The following is a 19969-nucleotide window of genomic DNA, read 5'->3' on the forward strand; positions in this document are numbered from 1 at the left end:
TCCATGGGCAGAGGGGCACCTTCCACTGGTCCCTCACCTCTTCCCTGTTCTTCCAAGCTCGGTCCGAAAGACGTCACCCCCAAGTTTCTGAAGCAACTTTTAATCGGAGATAAGAGTAAACAACAGTATAAAATGGTAACAAGTCGAGAAGTTTCCAAAATTCTGCTCCTGATTGACCGTTCCATTGCCCCCAAGTACCATTGAGTAAAAAAAACAACAAAAAAAAAAAAGAGAGAAGCAGAGCCCTCGGTGTGGCTGCTCTTCCAGCCCCGCGTTCCTCCACAGCTGCGGCATCAGAGCAGCAACATTCACTTCTGTCTCGGGGTACAGGACCAAAACATCTCATTTTTTTGGAGGGTTAAACCCCCGGCCCACCAGTTCTGATCCTCCCTCCGATCCCAGCGTAGCCAACTGGATCCAGTAGGTCTAGAAAAAGTCTTCGAAACCACAATTTGCAACAGGAAGAAAAAACAAAACAAAACAAAACAAAACACCCAACCAATTTAAAAGGCCTGGATTGTGCTGGTTGTCTCAGGGGCAATAAACCACCCCCCTCCCTCCCTCCCTCCCCCCCTCCTTGCAGAAGGCTTTGGTCAAGACTTCAGAGGGGTTTGCAGCACCAAAAGAGGCAGCAGAACGCCGGGCTGGTCCCTGGTGACAGCGGAGATGAGCAGCTGGGACCTCCTCAGCACCCCGGGGCGAGCCAGGGCAGCGGTTCTGGGGCAGCACAGTTCAAAGCTCGGCTGGGAGAAGAGTCTCTGCCTCAGCCAGGGCAGTTTGGACGTGGAACCTGCGTTCTCCCGCGCTCTGAAGTGGCTCCTGGAGCGCGTCGAGAGGTGCTGGGCCGTCACCCCGCCGGCCTCGTCCGAACCTGCCGTTGCCTCGAGGTGATCCCAGTGAAAACCAGTCTGTCCCAAACAAAGACACCTCTGCGAATATCAACAGGAACTCGGGGTTTGGGGTGGGGGGTTGTTTGGTGGGGTTTTTTTTTTTTTTTTTTGTACTTTTGAAGTACAAAACGGCTCGAGGTGGAATCCGCAGCGGCCATCAGCTTTGTTGTCCCTCCTGCTGCCCAAACAAAGCCTCGGGCTGGTCAGGGTTGTGCCCGTTTCGGGTTTGCTGGAGGTTTCTGGGGAAGGGGGTTTTGTTGTTGTTGTTGCTGGTTTTTTTTTTTTGGTTTTTTTTTTTTTTTTTGATTAAAGATCACTTGGGAATGTGGAGCTCAACGCAACTAGATATTGAAAGAGAAGTCCGTGCTCGCTCAAGGCCAGCCCAGGGCCTTTACTCCTCTCCTGTCCACTGGCCACCGGCCACGTGGCCGTTGAGGCGGTTGGAGCCGTTGCTGGAAGTGCTGGGAACTCCTTTTGTGCTGTTGCAGGTCACATCCTCCTCCTCAGAGCTGCTCTCCACGTCACTGCGGTCATCCTTGGACACCTGAGAGGCGGCCGGTGGAATTGGGGAGTGGGAGAGGGAGGAGGAGGAGGGGGGGAGTTGGAAAAAGGCACAGAAAACAGCAGTTAGAGGGGCTGTGCCCACGGGGTGAACCAGCTCCAGTCACACCTGCCTCCTACATTTGGGCCTGGGTCAGTTCAGGCTCCCAGGGAGGATCCTGTCATCGCGTTTAGGAACAAGGCAGACTCTGAAAGTGACAGTCTGGGGAGGTGAGTTCCATTTTCCAGACACTCTGTGCGTCTGTGAAAGCCCTCTGCTCCCTGTGCTCTCACCAGAGCAGAGGACACTACAGATCTGGGGGTGTCCTCGCCTTCCAGGAGCTCCACTCGAGATGGGGGGAAAGGGCATTTTTTCTAAACAGCCCATTTTGACTCAGAAACTTCCCAGGCCATAACCACCAGTGGGCATAATGACCAAAAGCCAGCCATGTATCAGTGTGAGAGAGAACATTTTGTCCCACGGGGAGTGGCTCTGCCGCTGTAAAAATTAACCAGCTGCATTTATCACATCACTGCTTGCACCACCGAGTGCCTCCCCAGTTCCACAGCCTGTGCTTCACCCAGGAGGTCCCACTGAGGAGCCTGTTTGGAGAGCAGGATGGAGAACAAAGGCAGTGTCTGATCCAGCAAAGCCTCTGGGAACGGGAGGAGCCTCATCCCAGAGCTCCAGATCTGCCAGCAGAGTTGTGCCTCAGCTCAGAGCCTGGCTGCAAACCCAGCTGCAAACTGGATCTGTGTGTGTGGGAATCTGAACCTTTCCAGGAGGACTCTGGTGCCACAGCAGGGCCCTATTCCAGCCCTGTGGAGCCAGAAGGGAAAGGGAAGAGCCCACAGACCCGGCCCTGACTGCAAACACACACCAGGGAGAGGTGGCAGGTGCCAGAGGCAAAACCTCCCCAGGCCCCTGCTCTGCTCCTCACTCTCTGCAGCCAGCAGCCCCCATGTGCTCCACGTGCCAGCACTCTGGCTCCCAGCTTTCCAAGGATTCCAGGGTTTCACTCCCTGCTGCCTTCGAGTCAGGGTTAGGGGCCCTGCAGCAGCAGGAAGTGGTTGAACTCCAGGGAAGCTCTGGCAGCAAGCCAGGTGAAGTTAATGATCTCCAGGAGCCTGCTGGATGTCCTGGCCTCTGCCCCTTGCCAGAACTTCTGCTATCTGTCCCCAATCTCCTGCTATGCTGGAAGTTCAGAGGGTCACTGGAAGGAAGCAGAAATCCCTTGGATTTTTTCCCGTTATTGGGGGATCAGGGACTGTTTTACTCCCTTTCACAGTTTTCTCCTGTCCTCTGCCCCTCAGGGCGGTGCTGACGAGGAGCCAAGACAGAAATCTGAGTGTCTGTGTGTAAAAGCAGAAAGTGAAGGTCATGCAGGCAGGTGACAGCAGGTAAGATCAGACCCCAGGACACTGCTCTGCCCTTTGGAAAAACCTGCATTTTGGCACTTTGTCGGGAGCAGGGAGAGAAGGAGAAGGCACCAAAGCCCCAAGACTTGGAGCTCTGCTTTTGTCCTGGCCTCGACACGGAGGTGTTTCAGTGAACAAAGAGAACCACGGGTCACACTTACATGCAAAGGGTGGAACTGTCCAGCTCCAATCTGGCACAGAGAAAAGGAGAAAAGAATGAAGGAGACAGAGCTTAGAGTCCTTTCTCTGGCTAGGTCACCTGGACAGGAGAGAACCAAGGAAAGGGAAAAGGTGTAGAACTCAGGATACAGAAACAGCTCCAAAGACAGAAAATCAGGCATTTGCAGTAGCAGTTGTGGGGAACAGATGGAGAGCTCAGAGTCCCAAAACCTGCCTTCCCCCACAGTCCCTGCCACAGGCAAACCAAGACAGAAACATTTCTGAAGGTCACATTCCCTCTGTGCTAAAGTCAAACACAAAATAACGTAGAGTCATGAGAAAAACTCAGCTCAGAACACCAACATCTGACTGGAAAAAAGCATCTGTCCTGCTAATTCAGCTTCTGCTTCTTCATGGAATCATAGAATGGCTTGGGTTGGAACAGGCCATCCAAGGATCATCCAGTTCCAACCTTCCACTAAGGCGCTCCTGGCCTTGAACTGGGTGATCTCAAAGTCCAGCCCAGGCCATCCTGTGATTCTCTGACAACCAGCAAACCCCTCTGCACTCCTGAGAGCCCTTTCCCTCCACGCTGGAGTGCCTGTGCTGACAGGTGAAGATGCACAGCCCTGAGCACATCCCCAGGACCGGCTGAAGTTGGAAAGTTGGAAAAAACATCCTGTGTGTTCATCCTGTAGTTCAAAAAAAAAAAAAGAGCCCGAAACCACCCTGAACTCCAGAGTACCCAGCGAGTCTGTCACCACCGTTACTATTAAAACATCTGAGCACACTGGAAAATGGAGTTATTTCCCTGCAGGCCCAGAACTCAGGAAGCCTCCCTGCCCCTGAACACACCTGCAGAGACACCAAGGTAAAAAAAAAAAAAAAAACAAAAAAACACTTTTCCTGCAGAACTCCTGCTGCAGGTCCCTCGAGAACCAGCCCCAGCCCCCACCGAAGGGCCCAGTTCCTCAGGATTTCCTTGTCAGGGCTCGTGGGGAAGAGGATCCCCCCCCAAGGCCACCCCCAGCCTCACCTTGCCCCGCACCAGGGCCTTGGAGGCCGTGCGGATGATGAGGTAAGACCAGATGATGTGCAGGACCTGCAGGGTCACCAGGAGCCCGTTGAAGAGCCACCAGGAAGGGTAAGGACCGATCAGCTCCCAGCTTTCAAACAGGGTCGTGTTCAGAATCCTAAGAGAGAGCCAAGAACAGGTTTCAGGTCGGCTGTGGGGTGGCAGTTGTGCCGGTCTGGGGGGTGCCAGGCCAGATGCACAGCAGTTTGTGTCTCAACTGAGCATCTGCTGCTTCTGCTCCTGCCAGAGCCAGGAGACGAGACTGAAGCTAATTAGAAACATTTGGGCAACAAACAGAAGATGTGAATGTGCTGCAGTTGGGTTCCACACAGGGGATCTGCTGCCAATTTCCTTCTCCAAGGCACGAGCATTTATTTATAACAACCTCACAAGGAAGTGATGTCAGGCTGCTCTGGTCACCAAAACAACTGTTAACACGTTCCTGCCCGGGCTGTCCTCACCCTTGCATCAAAATTCATGTGGGGACAGGCTTGGGGCAGGGACTGTCCCCCTGTGCTGGCCCTGCTGAGGCCAGTGGGGGACAAGGTGGGCACGTCGGACACAGGGTGGGCTCAGTGATCCTGGAGGGCTTTTCCAGCCTCAGGGATCCTGGGATTCTGTGATCAGAAAGGAATTCTGTTCCCAGTAGGCCTCCCTCCCTCCCTGGGTGCTCCTCTCTTCCCTCAGAGTTTTCCAGATTCCTCCTGCCAGGCTGGAAGCCTCGGAGCTGCTTTATGGCCCAAGCTTTGCGTTTCTTTCATTACTGTTTTGCTGTTCCTGTTGCTGGGAGTTATTGCCAGTCCTTAAAGTAATTTAATAAACACTTTGGATTTTATGGTGCAGAGAGAGGTATGGAGAGACCTTTAACAACATCATTAATTTCACGCAGGCTTTTAACGTTCTACCAGCAAAGCAAAACGAGCCTTTCTCAAACAAGCACCCAAAAAAATGCCCCAAAAGGCAGCTCCAGAAAAATATTTAACTCATAGCAGGTTTATGGAAGGACGAAATGCAATCCCAGAGATCTGCTGATGTTTCATATCACTGACCAGGGTGTGGGAATGCACGTGGAGTGAAACAGCCCGGGGTCTGCAGGGCTGTTTCCAGATTCCTCCAGAGAGCTGGGGAATGACATTACAGCCAGTGGAACACACATTCAAGATTTACAGGATGCTGAGCACTGGCGTGAGGGGAGAGCATCCCCTTGTGACAGGCAGGAGCTGCAAAAACAACCCCCAACTCTTCTCGTCTGTCTGTCCCTGGAAGGAGCTTACAAGGAAATAAGAATTAAAGCTCTTCCTCATCCAGGCTCCTTTGGTGCTTTTACTGGAAAATAAGCCAGAGTTTTAGCTGCGAGCCTGATCCTAAAGTGAAAGGAGGGTTCCTGCCCACCAGGCACCCAAAGGGAATGGGAATGTCAGCTGTCCATGGCCCAGGGAATAAATACATGCAGCAAAACATGTAACCAGATTTCCACCAGGAACAATAAACGGACAGCAGCTCGTTAAACAGGAGCACCTCACCAAGCCTGACCTGCTGAGGTGAGAGGGAATCTCATTACAGGATGATTCTCTCTAAGCCATTTATCCAGGGTTTTGCCTCTCAAGAAACCTCAGGCCTATTTCAGGCTCTGAGCAGTCACGACACAAGGACAGGACACGAGGGCCGTAAAAATGAGAAACTGCAGTGATGACTAAGCCAGATCCCAATGAAAATTACCTCAAGAGGCTGAGCCTCGCTGGTAATTATTTCTCAAACTCCTTAAGAGAAGCAAAGAACCCTCCAAGCCTCTCAGAGCAGATTCTGGCTGACTCTGCTCCAGCTAATGAGCTCTGTCATCGCTGCTCAGGAGAGGGACTGGGATTCTGGTCCCTTCTCCCACTCCCTCAGCTGACTGGGGAGAGGTTTCCTCATGTTCCTACTTGAACCTCCTGCCCTGGGCAGCACCTTGGGGGCCTCTGCAGCTTCAGAGGGACAGCCTGGAATGCCTGGGGGGGGGAATCTGAAAAACAAGAGGCTGGGAGGACAAACACGACCTCCCAGCTCCAGGTGCTCACTCACCAGAAAGGGTAAATGCCCAACCGTGTCACGATGAACACGACCCCAAAGAGCATGAAGAAAGCATCACACACCCGCTGGTACTTGGCATAGTTGGCCAGTTTTGCAGCCTAAAAGAGATGAGAAACACGGCAATATTATTGCCTTTGTGCACTCCTGTGATTACCAGGCTGGGGAGCTTCGAGAAACTCTCAGTCACGTCTGTACAGTTTGGAACAATTAGGGATTATTACGATGAATTATTATATATGATGCCATGGGGAGAGACTATTTCCAAGGGTCTGGAGTGACAGGCAAAGGGGAATGGTTTCCCACTGCCAGAGGGCAGGGTTAGGTGGGATATTGGGAAGGAATTCCCCCCTGTGAGGGTGGGGAGACCCTGGAATGGATTTCCCAGAGAAGCCCCATCCCTGCAAGTGCCCAGTGCCAGGCTGGATGGGGCCTGGTGGAACTGGACGACCTCTAAAGGTTCCTCCCAACCCAAACCACACCAGGATTCTCAGCGCCAAGGCAGGCAGGGGGGGAAAAGCTGACAGGGCAGGAGCAGCAGCACAGATTTCGCGGCGCATTGAACGCCGTCTGTGGGGAATGGGGTGGGGGTGTCAGCCCGTGCACCCCCCTGGGATCACAGCAGCTCTCTGGAGGGCAGGGGATTGACAGGATCCTCACCTCCAAAAGGAAATCTGAGGCATCGTGGAGGCACAGCACCAGGGTCCCAACCCGCACCATGTTGTTCATGTAAGAGAAGGTGATGAGTCCGATGGTGGCCAAGTGATGGACGAACATGATCAGGAAGTCCTGGAAACAGGGAGGGGAAAAAAAAAAAACAAAACCCAAAACATAAAGACTCTCTGGCTGTCAAACAGATCCAAAGGTTTGGAACAGAGCCACCAGAGTGGGGTCACAGGATTGCAGGGCTCTGACTCCACCTCATCACACGTCCTGCCCAGCTTTGGTGCTCCTGGAGCCAGAGCTCTGCAGGTACAGGGAGCCCACACCCGGCTCTGTGCCTGCAGAGCCCTCTGGAGTGACTGACAGGACACCATATGGCCCCTATTTTTGGCTCTTGGCACAGAATTCAGTGCTGCTACTGCTGCCAGTGATCAAATCCTGCCAGGGCAGAGCAGGCACAGAACACCAGATAAACCCAGCAGGAAGAGCGAGGCCTCTTCACCACCAAAAAAACGTTTACAGTGCACAATATCCAGCTCAGCCCCCGGGTACAACCCTCCCGTGGCCCTGGAACCTCCCCCTGCTGCAGTGGGGAATGTGATCCACTCATTAAAGTCAAAATTAAACTTTATAAACACCATCCCAGGGGTTGTTAATCACTCCCTGTCTGCAGCTCCACCGTGTCCCGTAGGGGCCTCACCTGCCATTATTTCAGCAATCTCAGGGGTTGGTTTGTTTGTTTGTTTGGTTGGTTGTTTTTTTGAACAGCCAAGGCAAGAATTGGGATAATTTGCTGCTTTGCAGCTCGTGGAACAGCAGCAATAAACCACTGATTCACTGGGAGCTGCTCCCCAGCAGCAACAACGAGCCAAGTCCTGGAGCAGAATTAGACCCGAGCAACTGCGGCCACTCGTCACCTGCTCCACACAGGGATGAAAAATCACTCTCAGAAACCCCATTTATTGCATTAGTGCTTGCCATTTCCTCAGCAGCTTCAGCAGGGTCCTGCTTTGGGCAGCTCGTTTCCTTGCAAGCCTTCTAGTTAAATCTATTTTTTTAAGGCAGTGGTTTTTTGTTAACTTTCGATTGCGAGGCACTGAGTGATTCTGTTCCTCCCCCTGGAAGGTGAGAGGGACTCAAGGCTGCAGGCCAAGCTTGTTTCTCCCTTTCTCCCAGGGCTGGGTAGTGACTACAGGAGGAGGAGCTTTGCTCACATTTTTTGTTACCCCTATTTATTGTTATCACCATTACTGTTAGTTCTTATTTGAGCTGTTAAGTGGTTAATGCAATTTTGGTTCATCTCACCTTCCGTTTAATGTCTGTAAACTGAGAAAACATGAGGGACCAGTAGAAGGCCAGCTCCAAGATATAGTAATAATAAAGCCTGGATGTTAGAGGCTGGAACACAGAGACAGCACAGTTAGAAAGGCAAAACACTTTAAAATTTACACTAAAATCGCTTTTTTTTCCCCCTTCCTCCTTCTCCATCCCGCTCTGCCCCTCCAGAATTGCTGAGGCACAAGTTAAATGATTAAGGTTTAGTAACAACAAAGCTTAAGCAACAGAGGTTTTACTCCAGGCTTACTCACACAACCACACTTGTGTGTCTGAGCTTTATTCCAAAGGAGTAAAATTCCCCTGTCAATATTTACAGCTCCTGCTGAAGCCTCTTGGAGTAGGAAAACCAGGCTCTGGAACAGCCTCTACACAACCAATAAATAAATTACCACGATGATTTTATCCCTTTTTTTTTCCCCCCTACACACACTTTTAATAATCTCAGCAGCCAGTAAACATAAAATGAATGAGTCAGTTGTATCTGAAGAAACTCTGCTGGTGCCAAACCTAACCAGGATGTAAAGACATAAAGGGTGAATGGAGAGCTGTGATCCAGTGCATTAACAAAAATAAAACCTGCCACTGTGTCCAAAAAGTTGGAATTTAGGAAGGGTTTCCTCTCCTACCTGGAAAGGGTAGTTGTACCAGCACTGTCGTGTGTCCCAAAACCAGGGGGCCTGAAGGGAAAGGGAAGTTATTATAGAAATAAGCTTTATAAAACCCCAGGTTTTAACTCCCCACCACCTAAAGACGCTGTTTCACTGACATTTTATCTTGACTCTGCCATTCCAGCTGAATTTACTGTATTAAAACCTTCTTTTTGTGCAGTCAAATGGGAGTTGTACTGCAGTGGAAATTCCAAGAATAACCATACAGCTCTAATAACAATAAAGACCCAAAGAGATGAACCAGTGTCCCTTCAAGAGGGAGAGGAGTTAAAAAAAAGAAGCAGCTCCCCACAGCAAAAAAAAAAAAACCCACACCCAGTTTTGTCCCATTCTGGGGCAACAGGAAAAATAATTTTCTATTATTTCCAAAAATGACAGATCTGTACAGAAGCTTCCCTGCAGAGGAGAAAACCAGGGAACACAAAGATCACCATTAAATCCCCCTCCTTCTAAGCCAGGGGAAAGCACCAAAGAAGAGATAAAATTTAGGGGGGGAAAACCTCTAAATTTTGGCAGGACAGAGAAAACCCAGCTGCAGCCACACAGAGCAGGGGAGGGTGACAGACCAACTCACCGTCCAGAGAAACCTGATTCCATAAAAAAATATACTTAAATAAAATGTAAATCTCCACCTGGAAAGAAAGAAAAAAAAGAAGTGAAAAATAAACTTAGGACAGAGAAGCAGCTTCTGGTTGACAACTGTCACAAAAAACAGTGAGGTAATCGTGGCAAACCCCAATCCTGACACCTCAAAAGCTTTCACTCACCTTCATTCCTAAACATTTCAGGTAAGATAAACCCATTTAGGAGTTTTCACTCCACTGCATCAACAGCCAAGTTTGAAAACTCAGGGTGAACATGCATCATTCATATGCCTTTATAGACAGCAAGATAACAACAAGCAAAGTCATTGTTATCCAGAGCTATCCTACTATACATATTTGTCCCTCTTACCTTGTGGCTTTAAAGCAGACAAAACCACACTGGGGGGAAGAATTAAGGAGAAGAAAGTTACTGGAAAGGAACCAGCACAGGAGAAATGAGCCAGGAAAAAAAAAAAAGAAATATTCAGGTGCTACTCCACTACCAGAGGTGACTGCAGGAGCTCAGGGAGGAAACAGAGAACAAAGAATGAGAAGCAAAGGAAGCCAAGAAGTGGCTGTAACAAAGCCTGTACACTGTGTAAGCCAGAAGGTCACCGTGTCTGGGAACAGACCCCGCCGCTGTGCGGGCAGCAGGCCCCGTTTTTCAGGAGCTTTCCGCTGGATTTGGGCGCGTGCAGACACACAGGGTGCACACCCAGGGTGCCCCGTGGCACGAGGGAGCTGGCCCACTGCCCAAAGCTGCTCCCTGCTGACGGGGCTGACCCCCGGGCACGTGTCGGGGCGTCTCTCAGGCACAGCCGCTCGGAATTTTTGGGGATTTTTAAGAAGCCCTTTCTCGGCCTGCAGGAGAAATCTCGGCCCCGGTTTGGACGAGCAGCTGCCCGTGGGGGTGGGTTGGAGGAGGTGGGGAGGGGGACACACACACACACAGCTGGGGCCTCTCCCAGACATACATGCTCTCACAAAATTTCGTGAGGGTGGTGGGTTTGTCCTGGTTCCTCCGGTGCCGGAACCAGCGCTGGATCTTCCGGACGTCCCAGTCCAGCTGCTTGGACAAGCCTTCCAACCGTTTTGCATCTGGAGACTGAAGGAGAAAAGGAACAAGGGGTCACTCCTCCCACCTCCCAAACCTGCACAGGGACAGGAATGATGCACAGGCGAGCAGAAAACGCGCCAGGAGGGGACTGAAGGAGAGTCTGAGAGCAGGAACCCCCTGCCAAAAAATGTCCGCTCAGGTTCAACCTCCATAAGCCACTAATTACTTAATTATTCAGCGTTTCCTCACCTATTTCACCAGCTGACAAAGGATGCCTTTGTTCAGTGCCTTAATTTGGGGGGAGGAGCTGTTAAAAGTGTCCTGTCCTACCTCTTGAAGCTGCACATCAATTCAAGCGGCCCAAAGCTGAGGCAGAAGTGCCAAGGGGTTGCCACTCGCAACAAGGACAGGGAAACTTTGGGAAACTTTAAAGCAAGAGCTGGTTTAGAAGAGCAGATGTTTGTGTGTTCTAAAGGGCATCGTGGAAATTGGGTTATTTCTGTTATCGAGGCTTATAAACGGAAATAAATCTGAGGACTGAAATAGTTGTGTGATAAAGAACACATCCCTGTTCCTCTGGCTGGGAGTTTGTTTGAATGAGGACAAATGGGTTTATCAGAGGCAAAGTGAGCCAAACCTGGTACTTCCCTCTGCAATGGGCCCAGGGGTGAGATAATCCAAGAGCAGTGCCCTTTTAACAAGCTCTGCCAGGGAGCTCTTACCCCTGACAGATGATAAACACATTTCACTGCTGGAGTTACACACAAACCCCAAAAACTGTGCAGGGTGCTGATTTAACACAAAGTCACCAGTCTGTCCAGCTCAAAGGCAAAGTCACCTGTAATTTGATTTTCGGTGCTGAGAGCTGTGTCCCGCCAGTCCCTCCCAACCAGACCCCTCAGCACTTTACTGGGATTTAATGGTCGGGGCTGACACTGCACTGGTAGGGAATTTGTCTCCAAGGAGGATTCCAGAGCAGCAGAGCAATCCTTCCCCAGCTCCAGTGCCACCCTCCAGCCTGGCTCCCCAAACCCAGCAGCAGCCACAGCTCTCTGGGACAGTAAAAGGCAGCTCTGCTTTCCCAGCAGATAAATTCTGCACAGCCTGTGACCTCCTGGGCTTTCTCAACATTCATTTCAAGGGCATCCCCTGCATTAAAGTCCTCCCCACAGACAGCACCAGATCCTGGGGAGTTTTCAGCTCACACGTCGCTGCAAACGCCTCAGGACTTTAATGTTCCCACAGGGAGACTTTTAGGGAGGTTTTTATAGAATTCCCCTTTATCTGCCCCAGGAGATGAGGTTCAGCATCCCCAAATCTCAACATCAAGACTTCCATTTCCCTTATCTTTAATGAAAATCTCTCTCACTGCTTGCAAGGACTCCACTGTCAATATTGAGTAAAATATTCAGTAAATAAATATCGAATAAAAACTCTGGAGTGATGGAGCCCTGAGAGCTTCCAGGGAAGGAAAGGCCAGGAAACAATCCAAAGGAACACCTCCTGCCCTTCATCTGACTGAATGTTTCCCTCAATAACCCACTTGCACTGAGAGCTGCTGTCCAATCCCACAGTAAATGGCACAAATAAGGGGAAGGCATTCCCAGTAAAACCAATAAAATCAGCAAAGGAACAAAGTCCAAGGAAAAGAGAAGCTCTCCCCCAGCAAAAGTGGAAGATACTGGGAGATCTCTTGTTAAACCAAGGATCACCCCCTGTCACAGGAGTCAGAACCGAAGGAAGCAGCTCAGACCTGTCTGAAAAGGGGAACATTTTTACTCCAGAGCAGATTTTTCTGTCCACAGAACCACGGCTGAGCCACCCAGGGAATTAACTTTGACAGAGGCAAAGCCAAGCCAGAAGGAGCCCACTGGTGAATGCCCAGGGGGAGATGTTTCCCTCACACCAGAGGAGTGGAAGCAAAAAGCACCCCCTCCCCCCAATTCCTTCCTTGCAGGGCCTCCATTCCCAGCAGGATTTGGACCATGACTCACCTTGGTGATGGATGTAAACACTTTCTCTAGGATTGCATTGGGCTGGGCTCTGTGAGGTCCACTGTCCTGGATGCCAAGGTTTATGGCACACGGCTTGGCAATAAACCTGCAGGAGTTCCCAAGAAAGAGCTGCGTTAAAAAAAACCCAACATTTTTATTTCCCTCCTCTGCCTGAATCACAAAATCCCAGATCTGTCACCAGCTGCAGAACCTGGGGGGGGGGGGGGAAAGCTTCTGGAATCTCCACTTGCTTTGCTTCAAGGAACTTCCCATGTGAAGTAATTTCTTTTCTTAGTCCTCCTGGTCACTGCAGGCAGCACATTCTGTGCACATTAGAGGGAAGAATTAAATCTCAGTGTCCTTGGCCTGCAAGGATCCCAGTGTGTTCCCCAGGGGGGGGTTCTCATTCCTCAACTGCCCAACCTCAGCCTCCCATCCCCTACCTGGCTCCCCTCTCCTGTCAGGGGGAACGAGCAGGTCCCCCTTGAGCCCCCCCCCCAGGAGTTCTGCAGCCCCTTCCCTCAGCATCCATTCCCTTCTCTGGGCAAGGCTGAGCTTCATTCCAACAGGCACAGCTTTAAAAAAAAAAATAAATTAATTAATTAAAAAACAAAAAAGGAAGGAGCGATTTCCTCCCAGCTCGGCTCCAAGGGCTCCTGGCTTCCGCCCCAACCCAGACCACCAGCCAGAGTCTGTGTGCTGATGTTATGAAACAGCTGGCAAGACACACACCCCCCCCCCAAAAAAAATGTACAGCAACAACAAAAGAAAAGGTGTAAAACCCAAATCTTTCTGCTCTGCTGTCCTGCAGGATGTATCACCCCAGCAGCACGGAGGTTTGTATGTGCAGTTACAGGACGATAAAGAGTTCATTTTCTGGGATGTGGTGCTTAACAGCTCTATTACAAAAAAAACAAAAAAACCCACAGAAAACCATGCTTAACCTGGCCTGAAAATACTCAGTTTGTGCCAGCTGCCTCCTCTCAGAGAGGGAAAACTGTACATTCACAGAATTGTGGAATAGCTGGGGTTTGAAAGGACCTCTGGACAGCATCTGCTCCAACCCCCTGCCAAGGCAGAGGCACCCAGAGCAGGTGACAAAGAGCAGATCAAGAACCTACAGACATTCCCAGGTGCACAGAAAGCAGACACTGGAAGCAGGAGGCGGCGCCAGTCACAGAAAACGGGAAGGAAAAGGGATGGCACGGTGGATTTCCTCACTTTTCGGGAAGTCTGGCCCAGTCATAAGGGAGCTTCCCTAATTCCTCAATTCGTGGTCCGTGCAAGTGCCACCTGTCCTTCCACAGGGGCTCCTGAGGGAGGGGGTTTCACCTGGGAAAAGGGGCACAGCCAGCTCACACTGCTGATTCCAGGCACGGCCCTCGTGCCTGGATCATTGCAGGTGGAACACGAAGAGAATGGTCAGTCCTGTGCTCAGTCAGGACAATCCCAGGCTACCCAGGGATTTAGGTGTCCACCAAGGACTTAAAGCCTCTGTGGAATTTCAGCTTTTTGGCCCCAGAACAGGTTTCCAGGTTTTTCTGCAGCAGATCCCGCGCTGAGACAGTTCTGCACAGCGAGGAGAAAAAAAAAAAAAAAGGGGGAAAAAACATTTCCTAGAGGGCAGAATTCCCATTCTTGGGGATATTCAAAAGGAACAGCACAAGACCACGAGCTGCCTCAAGGTTGGCCTTGCCTCGAGGAGGAGATCGGATGAGCTGACCTTGAAAGGTCCCTTTATAATCTAAATGATTTTACGATTCTATGAAATCTCAACGGCAGCAAACCCGACCCAAGGTCAGCTCGCTGCCACACCCCCCCAGGAGGACATTCCCATCCCAGGAACGCTTCCATTTACACCTTCATGGCCAGGGACCAGCTCACACCTGAGCCTGCCCAGCCCCTTTTTCACACCACAGTTGTTTCAGACAAGACTGATTTTAAAACCACCGCAAGGCTCGCAGGTCGTAACAAACACTTCGTGCCTCACAAAAAGGCAACCTCTGTCTTTTATGGAACGTTCCAGTTTGGCTGTGACCCCCTGTTACAGCTCTGAAGGGAAGAACAACCTCCAAACAGTGAGATTTATCAAATATTCACCCGGTTCACACACCTGTACTCTCTCAAGTCTTGCTGTGTGAAGATTAAAGCACTTCATTCCACAACTCTCCCTAATTTTCTGTGCAGACCTGACGAAGTAACAGCTAAAATCACTTTTTCTCCCCTGGAGCACAAGCTGCAGGTCACTCCTCAGGCCTGTCCAGTGACACCCACACATTTGGTACCAAAGGGCAGCTCCAAACACACCCAGGTTTTTGGAGGCATCTGGAATTCGGTGTCTCCTTGTGCCTGTCCTGGGACGAGGCGTGCGAGGAGAAATAGCTCAAAAGCATGACCAAGGACAAAAAAATCCTCTCTGCCGCTGAGTCAGGACTTCACCTTCCTCTGCAAGTCCTGCTTCACCTCTGCAGTCACAAACTGCCCACAGACAGCCAAAATAATGATTATTTTACCAGTGTAGGGACCATTTACAGGAGAATCCACTGTGCTACAAGTGTTGTGGCCCAAAGCAGTTCCTCACACTGAGGAGCTACAGCAGGAGAAGAGGGAGAAGATGCAGCTAAACCAAAAGTGCTGCACGGGTCTATAATTCAAATTCTGAGTCATCGAGTCCAGCTGCCAAATGTGTGTCGAGGAAGGCATCTGACACAATCAAAGCCTGAACTGGGATCGATGCACCACAGGGGCTCGCCGAGACAAAGCTGAACTTTTATGACACGCTCAAAGTGGCAGGAGGAGTTTATTCAAAAAGAAGGGCTTTTAAAACAAACAAGCCTGGAAACGGCCTGGGATGTCGCTGCCACGATCTGATTTCACTCTGGGATACCACTGAGACGCTGCTGAGAACGGGAACAACTCCCTCAGGAGCCGCACCAAGGGCTCTGGGCTTTGCTGGGCAAGAGCAGGACTTAATTTGGCATCTGACCCTTCCCTAAAATCAGCACCAAAACCCCAATTTCGCAAGCCAGGGAGGACTTTCTCAGGGCAAAGCAACTGCTCCCTGGTGTGGAACGATGGACACTGAATCCCTCCCAAGGGAGAAGAGAACCTTCTGCACCTCTTCCCCAGGCTGAGCCCTGCACTAAGGCTTGGAAAGCGAGGGGACAGTCCTACAAAACCCCTCTGCAGGGGTATTGCTGTGTCTTACAACCTCCTTGTTGCCTTCCTGGGTCCTCTGCACTGGTTTTCAGAAGCCTTTCTTTTCCCTCTAAGGGGAGAAAGAGAAGTAGGAGAAAGGAAGAGCCCCTCCAGTTTCTCTCCACCTCCTTTTTCCTCCCTCTTTGCCATATTTTCACTTCGCCCCAACCACCTCCTTACTTCTGGCAGCTCAGGAAGATTCACACTTCACACACAAAGCCCACAGGATCAAAACCAACTCAATTCCCACTCGTTTCAGTCCCGCAGCCCTTTTCCACGCCGGGAAATATTTATAGAATCACACCTCTCCCCGACCCACCCCCGCCGCTCCAAGGCAGAAAACTCACGGTTAAATCGATGTTTAATGAACCTCCTGACCAGGAATACGAGGTGTCTCGGGCCCGCTTCACCTAACGGGCTCCCTAATTAAGCCGCTTTGCTAATTAGCGCCTCTGTCACCCACACGCTCCACGTGGGGCCGCGAGGGATGCCCAGCGCGGATCAAGCCCTGCCCCCGGGGGGGGGGGTGAGTTAATCTCGTGTTTGTGGATGCTCGGGCGAACGGGGAATCCCGAATTACACCTGTTCATGTGCAGATAAGGCGATCTGCGCCCACATCCAAGCGCGCCCGAGGTGCGGGAGGGCCACAGAATTGTTTAATAACACAGCGGGGCCATGTGAACCAGCCCTATTTCCTCCTCCAGGAGCTCAGGGAAAGTACAATAAAACCCACAAGGAAGCCGAGCGCGCAGCGGGCCCCCCCCCGTCGCGGCTGGGCAGGGGGAATAAAAGCGAATTTTTACATGAAACACGGCATTTTCCCCGCGCTGCCTCAGCACCGGAGGGGCCCCTCAGACCCCGCTCCCACAGGAGCCCCCGGGGCTCCTCCATGTCGCGACAGCTCCCCGGGGTTACCCAACGTCCCCTCTGGCACTCAGGGGAGCCACCCCCGGAGCCCCCCGCCCGGCTCACCTCTCGAAGAGCAGCCGCACGGCGAAGATGCCGAGCGCCAGCGGGAAGGCGGACAGGACGTGCGCGGCCCGCGGGTACTGCAGCCCGCTGCCCGGCTCGCCCGCCAGGTCCGCCCACGTCACGTTGTGCGGGAGCCAGAACCGCTCGTTCCAGAACCAGGCCCGCAGCGCCGCCGCCGCGGCCGCCGCCATCTTCCGCCTCCTCCTCCTCCTCCTCCTCCTCCTCCTCCTCCCGCCGCCGCGCTCCGGCCGCCGCCACAGCCACAGGGGCGGGGCCTGGCGAGGACACGCCCCATCCGCGCCCGGCTCCGCCAATCCGCGCGCCGCCAGGGGCCCCGGGGGAGGGGCCAAGGGGAGACCGCGCCCCCTCCGCCACAGGCTCCGCCAATCCGGTGCCGAGCCCCTCTTCTCTCGCCGCGCCACTACCCGGCCCGCCTCAGCCCGCAGGGGGCGGGGGCGGAGGAGGCCACGCCCCTCTTGGCGCCGTCCAGCCAATCCGGGGCGCGCCACACGAAGAAATGGGCGTGGCTTGGCTGGACCTTATCTCGCCGTGCCAGCGCCCGCCGCAGCTCGCAGGGGGCGGTGTCACAGCCCGCACGGGGCGGGGCTCGCAGAGACCACGCCCCCTCATCACCATCACCACCACCCCCCCCACCCAGCCAGGCCTCTCATCGCCCCGCCACAGCGACAAAATGACATAAAACACACAGAATCACAGGGGGTGGAACTGGATGGTCCTTCATGTCCCTTCCAACCAAAACTTTGCATGATTCCATGATTTAATTCCTCAGGCAGGCTTGTAGCCCATGCAGGGAAGGGCCCCCAAAGCTGCCAGCGGGACAGAGCAGCCTCCTGTGCGAGGAGTTTGTGGCAAGATCCCAAGGATTAGTTTTACTGACATTAACACCGCCTGGCAAAGTTTAACGTATCCCTTTTAGCTTGTGGTGAGGTTCTCAGCCTCTCCACAGAGGTGGTTCGACATCAGCCACCTCACACGCGGGCGCCAAACGATCCATCCTTCATTTAATGGCTCTTCTGGCACCTGTCCAGTCAGAGAGCAAATTAAACAGCCCATTAAGCACTCAAATACTACCATAACTAATAGATTCAAGGGTAGAGCAATTCATGATCTGCTCACTTCTTTTTTTTTTTTTTTTTTTTTTTCCCAGTCAACGGTTAAAGCAGTACCGCTTGCGCTGATTTCTCTTTGAAGATGTTCAGCAGGTCTGAGCGGCCAGGTGAGGGTCCTGGTGCCTCAGAGACTCACAGATGCCTCAGATTTAACTAGAAATAACGATTTTGTGATTAAAGTCTCTGCTAAGTGCAGCCAGTGTTGCCTCGGTATCACGTAACCGGGGAGACGCTGTAAAATCCAATCGCGTTTCCTAAGGAACAGGCAGTTGGCCTATCCCATAAATCCAAGTCCACAACAAATGCCCTTCCCTCCCTTTTCGAACAGCACGCTTTCCAGTCAGAAAGATCTCCAGCTTGCTTAGTCACTTAGGGAAATCTGACACCAAATGGAAGGGAGAAAGGTGACAGAAAGCAGCGCGGGATTGCACATCAATACCCCTTCCCCATATCCTTGTCACACACACGAGCAGTTTGTCAGGGCGCTGAAGGACTTTCACTGCATCTCTTCTGGCTCTTATCCCCACCTCTCCTGACCAAACCCACCTCAGGCTCACGAAGCAGCTGATAGGAAAGGGGGGGAAAAAAAAGCCCTCAGTTGTCCTCAGATGCCCTCGAGAGCCACCTGGAGCCAGAAGTGGAAGTGAAAAATCCCTGCACGTTCCTTATTCCTTCTGCCCATCCTGTTCTAATCCCTCTTCTACATTCTCTTGGAATTCGAGAGCAGAAAACTGCCTGTTTGGCAGTCTCGGGGAAAACACGGACACACAGTGTCACCTAGTGGCACCAGCACCATCCCGGGCTGCTTCCAGTGAGAACACTGCAATTCCAGCAGGAACTCCGGCAATCCACCCATCTTCCTCCCTCCATCTCCTTACAGATGGGGAGCAGCCCTGGGGAGGATTTTGGGGGGGGGCTAGATGTGCCCCAGCCCAGAAACTCCCCTAGGCTGGGCTCATCCCCAATTCTGCCCCTCAGGTGAGACCCCCCTGCAGAGCTGCCCCAGCCCTGGGAACAGCACAGGGAGGATGTGGAGGTGCTGGAGCAGGTCCAGAGGAGGCACCAGGATGATCAGAGGGATGGAGGAGCAGCTGTGCCGCGGGGAAAGGCTGGAGAATTGGGATTGTTCAGCCTGGAGAAGGGAAGGCTTTGGGGTCACCTCGCCAGGACCTGAAGGGAACCTGCAGGAAAAGATGGAGAGGGACCATTTCCAAGGGCCTGGAGTGGCAGGACAAGGAGGAAGGGCTTCAAACTGCCAGAGGACAGGGTTAGGTGGGATATTGGGAAGAAATTCCTCCCTGGGAGGGTGGGAGGCCCTTGGCACAGGTTGCCCAGAGGAGCTGTGGCTGCCCCATCCCTGGGAGTGTCCCAGGCCAGGCTGGAGCAGCCTGGGCTGGTGGAAGGTGTCCCTGCCCGTGGCAGAGGGTGGCACTGGATGATCTTTAAAAGCTCCCCCTGACCCAAACCATTCCAGGATGATTCTGTGATTCCCACGGTCCTTTCAAAACGAGGCTTCAGTTTTAATGTAAATGACCGAACTTTATTGAAGGGTTTGTCGGTAGCAGAACTGTTAAGAAAGCAGAATATTTTACACCTCAAGTATAGTTAAGAGCTAATTCTCTTGAGAGTACAGTACAAATAAAAGCTAATACAAAAGGGCCTCCTCCTCCCTCCCCCCCCCATTCAAGGTTTTATTATTTGTAAAATAAACAAAGTCAAGTTTAAAAACGTTCTAAGCTTCAATGCTGGCAGTCAGAAAGTGTCACTGGCTGATTCCAGAGATATTTTTTTTTGCAATGCAGCACAATTTCACAGCTGTAAGGAAAAGATTTATGGCAGCTTGATACAAGTAGGATTTCAGAGTTGTCAAAAGGCCTTAAAAATTCTTATCTGCGGTTTAAAACGGTGAGGAGGAACTCCTGGTAAAAAAAAAAAAAAAAAAAAGACAACAAAATCAAACCAAACAAAAAAAAACTCCACTTCAAATGCGGATGAAATGCAGAAGTAATGCCCTGCAGGCTGCTCAAAAGTGTTCACTCGTCCTCAAAGAGACCTGGCAGCCGGCACAGCTCCTGGGAAAGCACTAAAATACATGTGGGTCCAGCAAGGGGCACCATTCCAGTTGTGCAGGGACTCCTCACCCATCACAGGCGGGGTTTGGGACACAAATTCACATTGCACTCGGTTCCAGATGCTTCCGCTGTTGGACGCTACG

General features: G+C 51.9%; 1 protein-coding gene across 6 annotated transcripts; it reads right to left on the reverse strand.

The window, feature by feature from the left end:
- Positions 1 to 1187: 1187 nt before the first annotated feature.
- On the reverse strand, positions 1188 to 16830 carry CERS5 (ceramide synthase 5). 6 transcript variants are annotated; one of them, XM_027907113.1, is made up of 11 exons: positions 16625 to 16830; positions 12455 to 12560; positions 10378 to 10508; positions 9394 to 9451; positions 8778 to 8828; positions 8119 to 8211; positions 6811 to 6939; positions 6145 to 6251; positions 4045 to 4201; positions 3011 to 3040; positions 1188 to 1434 (listed from the first exon to the last, which is right to left on the reverse strand). In XM_027907113.1, exons 1-11 carry the CDS (start codon positions 16813 to 16815, stop codon positions 1282 to 1284), a joined length of 1206 nt encoding a protein of 401 aa, XP_027762914.1. In that variant the 5' UTR covers positions 16816 to 16830; the 3' UTR covers positions 1188 to 1281. The 6 variants fall into 6 exon arrangements, 5 of the variants coding, with proteins under 5 accessions (XP_027762914.1, XP_027762910.1, XP_027762912.1 ...); XR_003573847.1 differs by having other exon boundaries at positions 1326 to 1434; positions 3011 to 3108; XM_027907109.1 differs by lacking the exon at positions 3011 to 3040.
- Between the last annotated feature and the right edge of the window lie 3139 nt (positions 16831 to 19969).

Source organism: Empidonax traillii, unplaced genomic scaffold (genome assembly GCF_003031625.1).
Source record: "Empidonax traillii isolate 1590-97213 ecotype Southwest subspecies unplaced genomic scaffold, ASM303162v1 scaffold1401:size261456, whole genome shotgun sequence".
NCBI classification, from domain to species: Eukaryota; Metazoa; Chordata; class Aves; order Passeriformes; family Tyrannidae; genus Empidonax; species Empidonax traillii.

Coding starts and splice junctions, on each gene's coding strand:
- CERS5 (XM_027907113.1), bottom strand. CDS start 16,815: ATGGCGGCGGCCGCGGCGGCGGCGCTGCGGGCCTGGTTCTGGAACGAG. Junction 8,212..8,777: donor GGTACAACTACCCTTTCCAG/GTAGGAGAGGAA, acceptor TCTGTGTTCCAG/CCTCTAACATCCAGGCTTTA. Junction 6,252..6,810: donor CCTCAGATTTCCTTTTGGAG/GTGAGGATCCTG, acceptor CATCTCTTTTAG/GCTGCAAAACTGGCCAACTA.